Raw genomic sequence first — 13,693 nt, forward strand, 5'->3', positions numbered from 1 at the left:
TATTCTTGTGTCTGTGTCCCAGGTCATAGTCTTTGTGGTTATATTATTTCCATGTCTGCAGAATCCGGATCTATGCTTTACGGTAAAAGGGGTTTTGTTGCCTCATGCAATTCTCATAACAACTCTATAAGATAGGTACTTCTATCTAGATTCTGCTAATGAGGAAAACAACACCCAAGTTTATATAGCCAGTAATTGCTGGCGTTGGGATGCACACCCTGAAAGGCTTTGCTCCCAAAGACAATGCTATACTTCTTACGAGAGAGTGATGTCTTCAGAAATTGGTCAGGAGAAAAGTTCATTTTCTGATGATTGTATGGAAATGAAACTTTGGAACTGTATGATGTACAGAAGAATCCTGGAATACTATAGTATTTGTAGCATTACCTAAAAATGAATACGTGTGTGTGTGTGTGTGTGTGTGTGTATGTATGTGTGTGTGGAGAGAGAGACATATAGAAGATAGAAGCTAACACATGATGATAGTATAGCAATAATCAACCTCACAAACATTTTATGGTTCTGATAGGGCCACTATTTATTCTGCAAGATCACAAGCGATCCCAAGAGTTGATATTGCTGAAACTGTGTTATGAACATACAACATATACTTTTTCTCCAAACCACTTTGGTATACACACCTTTGTGGAAGAAATTGTGTCATTGTGATAAAGCTTTGTGTTAAAGGTACTAATATTCCTATATGGCATATATTAAGATATTGATTATAGGAAGTTATCAACAGATTTCTTAAGATACTTTCTGGGAAACTGGGACTTTTTTTCAAGGGGAAGCCATTATCATATACGGACTTCTTACCTAAACGTCCTAAAAGCTAGACACCCATCTTTTGCTCTATAGAAAAAAATCAATAATTTGGAACATGTAATCACATATGGTGACCTCTATAACAAGGCCAGAGAGCAGTGATTCTTAATCTTAGATGTGTGTTAAAATCAGATTGCATTTTTGACGAGGGTGCCAAGATAGTTTCATTGGGAAAAAAATAGTCCTTTCAAAAACGGTGCTGGGATAACTGGCTATCCACATGCAGAAGAATGAAGTTGAAGAAGCATGACATCAGCAAGATGGTGGACTAGAAGACCCTAGTGCTCTTCTTCTCCCTCAAAAAGACAGACAGAACAATGAATAAACAACTTCATTTTAACGAAAATAACTGAGGAGGAGCACAGCAGTGCAGAAGAGAAGTAACAGATACCCTGGTGAGCACAGAAACTTGGGATGGCCACACGGAGAATGGGAAGAAATGCCAGGCCTCCATTACCCTAACACCAACTGGAAGCAACTGGGAATGAACTAGGAGGAATGTCTCCCTACTGCAAGGAGGTAAACAAAAGGATCCCAGCAGCCCCATCAACACCGTGGATACCTATAGACCTGAGCACAGGGGTCCCCTGCAGTCCTCACACGCACTAAGCCTAGCTGAGGGAGCTGCCTGAAGTCCACATGTCTGTGCTCCCCCCAGAGAAGGAGCCGACACTATGACCCACACCCTGTGGCCCACATAGCTACCGTGCTATGCCATCTTGTACTTGGAACTATGGCTGGGTGTGCCTTGCTCTGGGGGCAAGTATGCATGGCTGTCTTTCATCCCTGAGGCTAAGCCACTGATGAACTGCCCCAGCCCAATGGCCTGACATCCCCAAGTCGAGCAACTGTTTTGTGCTTCCCTGTGGGGCCAAGCAGAGGTGGAGCTGCTGCACCTCCCACCACCCTTTCCTTCTCAGGCCAGAGCTGAAGCAGTGTCCTGATTCCTGGGAAAACAGTACTTTGACTGCTCAGAGAAAACATGCCCCTCCAGTGCCTAAGTCAAAGCGGCATGCTGCATCCTAGGGAAATGGTGCCTGGTCCACTCAGAACAGTCATACCTCCTGGACTCAAGCTGAAATGACATTATTCTCTGGGGAATTTGTGCCCTGGCTGAGCTGAATAGCTGTAAATCCCAGGGCTACGCTGACATGGTGTCCTTTGTCCCAGGGAAACAGAGCAGTGGCTGAGCTGAGACACCCCATCCTGCAGGCCAAACAACTCTAGTGTCCTTCCTTCCTGGGGCTGTACTAGCCTCCTGAAGTCTGAGCTGCTGAGACACCCGTCTCTCTGGGGAGTGGAGTCATTGCTGTGCTGCTCCTTGTCTTCCAGGGCCCAAATAACAACTGTGTTCTGTCATTCTAGGGTACAGCGTATTTCTCTGCAGAAACCTGACAAGCCGGGAGGGAAGTGGATGACGTATTCAAAGTACCAAAGGAAAAAAATGGTCAGCTAAGAATGTGATGCCCAGAAAATCTGCCCTTCAGAAATGAGGGAGAAAGAAAGTCTCCCAGACAAACAAAAACTGAAGGAATTCATCACCACTAGACTAGCTTTACAAAAAACACTCAAGTGAGTCCTATATCTGGAAGAGAAAAGATGATAATCATTCTCATGAAAACACACACAAGTGTAAAACTCACTGGTAGAGCAGATGCATAAAGGAGAAAGAGAAAATACTAAAACCTTGTTACTACAGAAAGCCACCAAACTGCAGTGATCTCAAATATCTTTCCTGACCACAATGAAACCAATAACAAGAGGAACTTTTGAAACTGTACAAACACATGGAAATGGAAATTAAACATGTTCCTGAATGGTCAATGGGTCAATAAAGAAATTAAGAAGGAAAATTTTAAAGGTCTTAAAACAAATGAAAATAGAAATACAGCATATCAAAACCCTATGGGATACAGCAAAAGCAGTGTTAAAAGGAAAATGTATAGCAATAGATACCTACGTCCAAAAACTAGAAAGATTTCCAATAAGCAGCCTAGCAATACATCTCAAGGAACTAGAAAAGCAAGAACAAGCCAAATCCAAAATTAGTAGAAGGAAAGAAACTATGATGAAAGCAGAAATAAACAAAATTCACACTAAAAAAAATACAAAAGATCAATGAAATGAAAAGTTGTTTTTTGGAACAAGTAACAAAACTGACAAATAATTAGCTAGACGAATCAAGAATGTAAACGATCCAAATAAAATCACAAACAAAAAAGGAGACGTTGCAACTGATACCCTAGAAATACAAGTGACCATGAGAGACTATTATGAACAACTATATGCCAACAAATTAGAAAATCTAGTGGAAATGGATAAATTCATGTATACATACAACCTACCAACATTGAACCAAGAAGAAACAGAAAACTTCAATAGACCAATGATAAGTCATGAGATTGAATCTTGTAATAAAACGTCTCCCATCAAAGAAAATCCCAGGACCTGATTACTTCATTGCAGAATTCTACAAAACATTTAAAGAACTAATAACAATTCTTCTCAAACTCTTCCAGAAAATTGAAGAGGAGGTAATTCTTCTAAACTTATTCCACAAGACCAGCATTATGCTGATACCAAAACCAGACAGGGATGCAACAAGAAAAGAACACTTTAGGCCAGTATCCCCAATGAACATAGATGCACAAAGCCTCAACAAAATGCTAGCAAACTGAATCCAGCAACACATTAAAAAGATTGTTCACAGTCGAGTGTGGTGGTTCATGCCTGTAATCCTAGTGCTTTGGGAGGCCAAGGCAGGAGGATTACTTGAACCCAGGAGTTCAAGACCAGCCTGGGCAACACAGGGAGATCCCATCTCTGCAAAAAATTTAAAAATTAGCCAGGCATGGTTGCGTGCTTCTATAGCCCAGGTACTAGGGAGGCTGAGATGGGAGGATCGCTTGAGTCTGGGAGATTGAGGCTGCAATGAGCCATGATCAAGCCACTGTACTCCAGTCTGGGCAACAAAATGAGACCCCATCTCAAAAACTAAAAATAAATAAAAATAAATTTAAAAGACCATTCACCATGATCAAGTGGAATTTATCCCAAAGTTGCAAGAATGGTTCAACATATACAAATCCATAAACATGATACATCACATCAACAGAGTGAAGTACAAAAACCATATGATCATCTCAATAGATACATAAAAGGGATTTGATACAATTCAACATCCCTTCATAATCAAAACACTCAACTAATTAGGTACAGAAGGACCATACCGCAGCACAATAAAGGCCATATATCATAAGCCCATAGCAAACATCACACTGAATGGGAAAAAGTTGCCAGCCTTTCCCCTAACATCTGAAACAAGACAACGATGCTCACTTTCACCACTTTTGTTCAACATTGTAATGGAAGTCCTAGCCAGAGCAATAAGACAATAGAAAGAAATAAAGGGCCTCCAAATTGGAAAGGAGGATGTCAAATTGTCCCTGTTTGCAGATGATATCATCGTATATATAGAAAACCCTAAAAGCTCTACCAAAAATCTCTTACAACTGATAAACAAATTCAGTAAAGTTGCAGGATACAGACTCAACATATGGAAATCAGTAGCATTTCTATATGCCAGCAACAAACTAGCAGAAGAGAACACACAAAAAATGAAAAGATACCTCGTATTCACAGATTTGAAGAATACATATTGTGAAAATGATCTTACTACCAAAAGCAATCTACAGAGTCAGTGCAATCCCTATCTAAATACCAATAACATTCTCAACAGAAATTTAAAAATCCTCAAAATTGTATGGACCCACGAAAGACCCTATAGCCAAAGCAATCCTGAGTGAAAAGAACAAAGTTGGGGGCATCACACTGCCAGGTTTCAAAACATATTACAAAGCTATAGTAACCAATACAACATGTTACTTGTGTAAAAACAGATTCATATACCAATGGAACAAAATAGAGAACCTACAAATAAATTTGTGTATTTATAGCCTACTGATTCTCGACAAAGGCACTAAGAACATTTATTGAGGAAGAGAGAGTCTTTTCAATAAATGGTGCTTGGAAAATTGGATATCCATATGCATAAAAATGAAACCAAACCCCTGTCTCTCACCATATATAAAAGTCAACTCAAAATGGGTTAATGACTTAAATATGAGACCTGAAGCTATGAAACTCCTGAAAGAAAACATCGGAGAAATGCTTCAGAACATTGGTCTGGGCAAAGATTTTTATGGAGAAGACCTCAAAGGCACAGGCAACAAAAGCAAAAAGAGACAAATGGGATTATATCAAACTAAAATCTTCTGCACAGCACAAAGGAAACAATCAACAGAGCGAAAAGACAGCCTGCATAATGGGAGAAAATATTTGCTAACTCTTCATTCAACAAAGGATTAATATCCAGAATATATAAGGAACTGAAACAATTCAACAGAAAACCCCCCCAAATAATCCAGTTTAAAAATGGGTAAATGAGCTGAATAGACACCTCTCAAAATAAGAAATACAAATGGCTAGTAGATTTATTTTTAAAAATGCTCCACATCACTAATCATGAGAGAATGCAAATTTAAAACCACAATGAGATATCATCTCAACCCGGTTAGAATGACCATTATCAAAAAGTTAAAAAATAACAGATCCTGGCAAGGTTGTAGAGAAAGGGGAACTCTTATCCACCATTAGTGAGACTGCAAATTAATCTAGCCATTGTGGAAGACAATATGAAGGCTCCTCAAAAAACTAAAAATAGAACTACCATATAATCCAGCAGTCCCACTACTGGGTATATATGCAAAGGAAATGAAATCAGTATATCAAGGAGATATGTGCACTTCCATATTTATTGCAGTACTATTCACAATACCCAAGATATAGAATCAACTTAAGGGTCTATCAGCGGGTGAATGAAGAAAATATGGTATATATACACAATGGAATACTCTTTAGCCATAAAACAAAATGAAATCCTATCATTCACAGTAACATGGGTGAAACTGAAAGTCATTATGTTAAGTGAAATAAGCCAGGCACAGAAAGATAAATACCACATGTTCTCATACATGGAAGCTAAAAAACGTTGATCTCATAGAAGTAGAGGGTAGAGTAGTGTTTTTCCTGGGGGATGGGAAGGGTAGGGGAGAGGAGAATAGCCAAAGCTTAGTTAATGGATATAAAAGTACAGTTAAATAGGAGGAATAAGTTCTAGTGCTCTATAGCACTATAGGGTGACTACAATTAACAACAATTTATTATGTATTTTTGAATAGCTTCAAGAGTGAATTTTGAATGTTCTCAACACAGAGAAATGATAAATATTTGAGGTGATGGTTATGCTAATTACAGACTTATCATTACACATTGTACACATATTTTGAAATATACTGTAGCCCATAAATATGTATATTTATGTGTCAATTAAGCATAATAAAAGCAAAGAAAAAGAAAATGAAGTTGGATCTCTACCTCACAGCATACACAAAACTTGACTTAAAATAGATCGTAGACCTACATGTAAAAACTAAAACTATAAAACTCTTAGAACAAAACTCAGGAGTAAAGCTTTGTGAGCTTGGGTGAGACAGTAGTTTCTTAGATAAAAGCAACACAAGAGAAAATATATAAGTTTAACTACATCATAATGCAAACTTTTATTCTCAAAATGATATTCTCAAGGAAGGGAAAAGTCAACCCACAGAATAGGAGAAACTATTAACAAATCATGTATCTGATAAGGGACTTGCAAATAGAATATATAAAGAATTCATGCCACTCAACCATAGAAAGACAAATAAAATATGAGCAAATGATCTGAATAGACATTTCTCCAAAGAAGATATATAAATGGCAAATACATACATGAAAAGATGCTCAACATCATTAATTATTAGGAAAATGCAAATCAAATCACAATGAGATATCACTTTACACCAACTAGAATGGCTACATTAAAAAAGACACATGAATAAGTGTTGTCAAAGATGTGGAGAAATTGAAACACTTATTATTCCTGGTGAGAGTGAAATGGTGCAGCTGCTTTGGAAAATTGGCAAGTCCTCAAAATGTTACAGAGTTACCATATGACCCAGCAATTCCACTCCTAGTTATAGACCCAAGAGATAGGAAAACAAATGCCCACACAAAAACTTGTACATGAATGTTCATAGTAGGATTATTCATAATAGCCAAATATTGAAAACAGTCCAAATATTAACCAACTAAATAGGTAAAGAAAATGTGATATCTTCAAACAATGGGATATTATTCAACCATATAAAGGAATGAAGTATTTGATGCATGCTACCACATCGATGACTTTGAAAACATTACGCTAAGTGAAAGAAACCAGTCACAAAAGGCCACGTATTGTATGGTTCCAGTTATATGAAATGTCCAGAATAGGCAAATCTGCAGAGACAGATTAATGATTGGCTAGGGCTCGGGAGGGGAGTGGAGTAGAAAATGAAGAATGACTGCTAATGGGTATGGTATTTCTTTTGGGAGGATAAAAATGTTCTAAAATTAGACTGTTGATGATTGTGCAACCATGTGAATATACCAAAAACATTTAGCTGTGCATTTTAAATGGGTGGTTGTATGGTTTTAAAATTATACTTCAATAAAGCTAAGTTTGGGTACTTTTATAAATCTTTATGCCGAGGCTGAAACTCAGACCAATGAACTCAATCTCCTGGGATTGAACCTATGCATCAATATTTTTTAAGAGTTCTCCAGGTGATTGCATTGTGCAGCCAAGGTTGAGAATCATTATGTTTGAATCAGCCCTAATCCAAATAAGTTTTTAATTTAAGAGACTCCAAAAGAGTTGAGATCCCATGTGGAAGGACTCTGGGAGGCTTCCTCAAACCATGACACTACAAGTGTGGTCCTGAGACCAGCAGCATCACTATCACCTGGGAAACTGTTAGAAATACAGATTGTTGGGCCCCATTCAGTTCAAGTACATCAGGATCCACAGTTTAACAGGCTCCCCAGATGATTCATATGTACCTTAAAGTTTGGGAAGCATTGCTTAGGAGCAGCGGTTCCCACGCTTGGCTGCACATTGGAATCACCTGAAGAGTCCAAAAGTACCGACGCCTGGGTTCCACAGTGATCTTACGGGTACGAGATGCAGCCTGTGCATCTGGGGTTTAAAAGCTTGCCAGGTGATTCTAATGTGCAGCAAAGTTTGAGAATGAGAACTGTAAAAAACAGGATACTTAATGGCAAATAAGATGGTTAATAAAATTTTCTTATTTTGTTTTTAACAGAAGGATAGAGGAACATGCATAAGAAAGGGAAGATTATTGATGTTAAAAATGTCCAGAGGAGTGAGGAAGGGATGGGAGTGAGACAACAATGGAAAACCTTTGCCCCCCACCAAAAAAAAAAAAAGGAAAACAAAAAACAAAAAACCCACCACACACCAGGCATTTTCCTTCTAAATGCAAGAGGAGGATCTTTCATATGATTATTGGAGACTACTCAAATTTAAGTGGCCAAGAATCTATGGGTTCTTAAGAGGGTTTTTAAATTATGCTGAAAACGTGGGTATTTATTGAACTTTCCTGTCTGAATTTATAAAGAGAAAGTTTATTAATGTGGTGGTGAACATTTCTTCCGAAGCTGTGTACCCATGTCCAGCTTCTTCGGTCTGGGGAAATTTTAACTCCTCAGTAGACAGTGGACCCTGCGCAGTGTCTGGGGCATGCTCTTCCTGTATGTGGCATTCAGCCCTGAGGATTCTCCTCCCCAACAATTGGCCACGTCTCTGTGATGACCATTGTCTCTGCCATTTATTGGTCTTTTCAAAATTATGACTCTAAAATATCTTGTAGGCAAAATTATGAGGCTTGCAGAGTTAGCTTTGAGATTTCTCAATTCCTCACCCACGCCTTCCCCTCCTTCCCACAAGCTCCATTTCTGTCCCATGCCCCCAGATTGTCTTCTCCAGGTGACTTGAACCCACCTTCTTGGTTGCAGTATCAGTACATTGTACCCTTGTCTGCACTGAAATTAACCATGCAGTAGAAACTAGTACCTTCTTGAGTTGATGGGTGTGTGTGTGGTGGGGTGGGGGGGGTATAATTACTTAATTGAATCTGTGTTAAGAACGTGTTAACTATTAACGGAAACCCACAGTCCCTCTCTATCTCCCCCTCAGGAAGTCCCTAATGGTGTTTGGTCATTGTTTCAGTCACTCGTCACATATTGTGTTTTCTTGGCCCATATCTCTAACCACATCCTTATCAAAATATTTTGATGCGCGCATTTGAAAAGTAGAAACACAACATACTTAAGATAGTTGGAGGGCTTGGCTCCTATTTGCATCACAATGATTCTGCCTATGAAGATTTTCCCTAACAGTCAACTAGGATTATATACAACCTGTGGTTTCAAAAAATCATCTCATCTTATTAAATTTTCTTATTTTAAAATACCTGTGACTCTTCTGAATAATGAAAAAATGACATGAATGAAGAATATGTATATAAACTGTCTCTAAAGTTATTAGGAAAATATTTTTATTTAACTGTGCCTAATGTTTGGGGGTATTACAGTGAACTCTACTTTTAAAGATGAGTAGTTATATATTAATATATTGGCCCTGAAATTTTTGAGTTTTCACCCTATAGTCCAGAAAAAGCCTTTATTTTTAATAGTTGCCCTAAAATTTTAACGCAAAAGTTTTACTTAGCTAAATCTAAATTTAATCAGTAGCTTTACCCCACTTCCAAACAATATAAAGACTTTAAAATGCTTTCATTCTGATTTCCTTTCCTTGCTTGCTATTATTTTCCAGGATTTTAACTCTGTTTGCTTGGTTTTATTTGTTTGTTTGTTTTACGACAGAGTCTCACTTTGTCATCCAGGCTGCAGTGTAGTGGTGTGATCATAGCTCACTAGAGCCTTGAACTCCTGGGCTCAAGGGATCCTCTCGCCTAGCCTCCTGAGTTGCTGGGACTACAGGCATGCACCACCATGCTCAAATTATTATTGGTAGTAGTAGTGGTAGTACAGACCGGGTCTCAGTATGTTGCCCAAGCTTGTCTCAAACTCCTGGCTGGCCTCAAGGGATCCTCCCATCTCAGCCTCCCAAAGTGCTGGGATTATAGGCATGAGCCATTGTACCTGGCTTACTTGCTTGGTTTTAAGTCCACAAATTAGACATCATCATCATTCTATTTAGATTTTCTCATATTTACCATTTTCTTTACATATCATTGCTACTTCCATTCAGAGCTTCTGGGATCAAACCCTAGTTCCTGGCATTTTGGACTGGTTGATAGTCTCCAGGATATTCAGGCAGTGAAGTGCCTCCAAAAGAAAATGAGAAAAGAAAGGTCCTGGGAAATATGCCTCACCCCTACCCCTGCAGTGCTGCTGCTGCTGTCCCAGGACCGTGGGCACCCCTGAGTATCTCCCTTCCACTCTCTTTGATCACTGTGTTTTAGGGAGTAGAGAGGGACAATGACATCTTATAGAATACTAAAGTTAAATATGCTCAGTTTAAGGAGCTGTCATTTAGTCTGAGATCGTGTCTTTCCTACCTTTTTTGCTGTTAACTTTATTTTATAACATAATGGTGATGGTAGTTGAAGTTTGTTATTTTGTTTTGTTTTAAATTAATTAATTAAGATTTGTTTTTATATTTCCTTACTTGGCAAATACAAAGTTGTGAATCATAACCCAGATTTTTTGAAATTGTATTGGGTATTGAAATCCCAAACTACTGCTATAAACAGCTAGCTGTGAGTTTGGGGTGTGGACATTGGGACACCTGAAACCATGTCTTGGTTACGTCAAGAGCCTTATTGATTATTTAGATTATGTATGAATCCTGTGGTGTTAACAGTACTTTGCAACCTTTAGTACTTAGCTGAACTGTATTGGATCGGGAGTCCTCAATACGCCCTCAATGATTTACATTGTTTTTAGCTACTTCCGTAAGGCTGAGTCTATACTAGCAAAATGACCTGGGTGCTTAATGTGCTCCCTACATACATCTGGTGATGTTTGTGCTCTCAATTTTTTAAGAACACTGCTTTGAGAGTCACACAACCCAATATTCTACCAATAACTTACTATGTACCTTCATCATTTGTAAGAAGAGGGGGTTGAACTAAGCGATCTCCAAGTCACTTTTCTGCACAAATGTAGGTGGTGATTGTATTTGTGTGTACACATTTTTTGAAAGCCTTAAAGAGATCTAGGTATTTCTCATGTATTTATATTAAATCTAAGATCCATGTTGCAAATTTGGACGTGGAGGACACTAATTTTTCTGATGTAGGTTACTCTTTAAGAGGCATGTTGCACCTGTAATATTGGTGCCACCACTTTGGCAGATGCAGTTTCTTCATTTACTTGTAAGTGTTCAGTCTGAAGTCTATATAAGGTAACTTGAGTTCTCATTTCTCTGGTATAAAAAATGGTCATGTTTAAATAAGGCCACAATATTTATTTCAAAGGGTCCCAGAATCATTTTTTTAAAATATCATCATATGCTTGACACATAGACAAATGATGACTACTTGAAGATGCACCAGCCGTGATTGTGGAGACCTCCAAATTCATGACAGAGTTGTTAACTGGCAGGTTTGTTATTTCCTATAAGTACAAGGAAGGGAAGTGTTAAAATAACTCGTGCCCATTAGAGAGAGGAAATTAACATTCCCTTAAAAATTGTTTTCCAGTGAAGGAAGCCCATCCCCCAGAATGGAGCTGCTGCATAATATCGACCCGAACTTCGTGGACTCTTCGCCGTGTGAGTACCAGTGCATTGCTACCATATTAAATCTCATTGGCCCACCAAGGTGGTTTGATTACCTAGTGTGTCTCTAGCCTAGCTTTCTCTTTTTTCCTGAGTTGCTAGAAAGCTAAACAGTTCTTCAGGACACACCTTCCACTCATCTCAGAGGGCAGTGTGCTGTGAAAGGAACGCCAGCTTGTGAAACAAGAAAGGTGAATTCTATTCTTGCTCTGCCACTTACTAGCCTTGAAGCCATTGAACTCTTCCTGCTCCAGCCTTCCCCATTTACAAAAGAACTCATGGCATCTCTGAGGCTCCTTCTCACTGTAGATGTCACGTTGCTGCCCTGTTCTTACCTGAGAGCTCCAGAGCCGCCTGCCAGAAAACTCACAGTCCAATAAACCACAGTTGGGTTCCAGCGTAGTGTGAGCAACCACATTATCTGATTGGGACGGTCAGGTACTGCCCAACACCTGCTGGGTGTCACAGGTGTGACTTTCCTCGCAGTCCTTGAAGTGATTCCGCTTGATCCTGCCTCCCGCCTAAATTAACCTGTAAAGAGCCCTACCATTTCCTTCAGGACAGGCAGGCATGCATGTAGTGCTTCCGGATCACAATGGACTGTAATAGGCCTGTATAAATACCACGCGAGTGGCCCTAATGCCCTCGGCATAGTGAGTTTGGGCATAGAAAGCCTTAGCAATTAGACCCTTTGCCCAGCTTTCATCATAATGCTCATCTTGCAAACAGTGCCCTTCTATTCCCTTATTCATATGGGGGGCTCCCATCCGCCCCTTTCTGGACATACTGCTGCCCCCTTAGTTCAGGCTCTCCTTACTTCTTTGTTTTTTCCAAACTGTATTATAGCTCGCCACAAAATATTCTTGCTTAGAGATTCCTGCTCAGAGAATTACCCCACAGTCGTTCTAAATGTGTCACCGGGCACTCAGGTCCCACTTGCCCGGCCAGCCTCACTCCAGGCACTCCTTGTCATGTTCTCATCTCCTAGACACTTGTCATCTCCAGGCATGCAGGTCATCATACTGTCATGAATATGCTTTTCCCTATGCCTGAACCACGTTTTCCCTACCTCTCTACAGTCTCTCTCATCCCTTAAAAACCCGGCCCCATGCCCCCTCTGTGAATGCTTTCCAGAGCCCCAGAAGCAGTCATTCTTCCCTGTGTGCGTGCGTCCCCATATACCATCCCTCACGTGTTCGTGTTTGTGCCTGCATTTCCAAACTGAGAGCTCCTGGAAGTCAGCGTCTCTTGTATTTTTTTATCCTCATCAGTTAACACAAATACTGGGCGCTTGCTAGGCACTCAGTAATGATTGCTTGATGACTCAGTAGACAATTGGAGAGTTGAGATGCAATAAAGACCAAGCGGACACATTAAGACCTGGACAGGAAAGGGCCCTGAGACAGACGAGAATAGCTATGTCATGGAGAAATTTCTATTTCTTTTGGAGTAAATCCATGTCAGTGAGAGAGGCAAGGGGAAGGTTTGAGCCCTAAGGACTGTAAGAACAGTCTAGATTTGTGCTGTCCAGTATGGTAGCCACAGGCCACATGTGGCTGTTGGGTACTTAAAATATGGCTAACTGTGGATTGAGATGTGCTGTGAGTAGAATATGCACATCAGATTTTGAAGACTTAGTACACCTATGTATTATATGCATACAATATTATAGATTTATTATTTGGTGAAAGGATAATACTTTGGATATATTGATTTAAATATATTGTTAATGTTTTACTTGTCTCCTCTTCCTTTCTTAATGTGGCTAATAGAAAATTTAATTTTAATTAACTTACATGTGACCTGCATTATATTTCTATTGGCCTAAAAACCTCTTCTAGAAGGTGCTAGAAAGTAAGTTGATCAGCTGAGCTGATCACAAAGCTGTGACTAGTTACTGTGAGGCTACATCAATGGCTCCTAAACTTTTCTCTACCCCAGTACACCTAAGAGATACGTTTCAGTCATATCAAAATCTCTAAGGGTGGCTGGAAGAGAATACTAGGGAGGCAGGAATGGCTTTAAAACTTTCTGAGTAATTTAATGCACTGCAAAGCCCAGTATAACCTAGGTCTAGGGGATATGTGGAATATGCCACGCACATTATAATGGTTGTAA

At 39.4% G+C, this 13,693-nt stretch overlaps 1 protein-coding gene across 2 annotated transcripts in view; it reads left to right on the forward strand.

The window, feature by feature from the left end:
* Nucleotides 1-13,693, forward strand: part of ARSB (arylsulfatase B) — a 192,699-nt gene that overhangs the window by 120,028 nt on the left and 58,978 nt on the right. For both annotated transcript variants that reach the window (XM_007976256.3, XM_007976237.3), the window contains exon 6: nt 11,499-11,569. In XM_007976256.3, the coding sequence (XP_007974447.2) occupies nt 11,499-11,569 (71 nt within the window). The remainder of the gene's footprint in view (nt 1-11,498; nt 11,570-13,693) is intronic.

This window comes from Chlorocebus sabaeus, chromosome 4 (genome assembly GCF_047675955.1).
Source record: "Chlorocebus sabaeus isolate Y175 chromosome 4, mChlSab1.0.hap1, whole genome shotgun sequence".
Classification (NCBI taxonomy): Eukaryota; Metazoa; Chordata; class Mammalia; order Primates; family Cercopithecidae; genus Chlorocebus; species Chlorocebus sabaeus.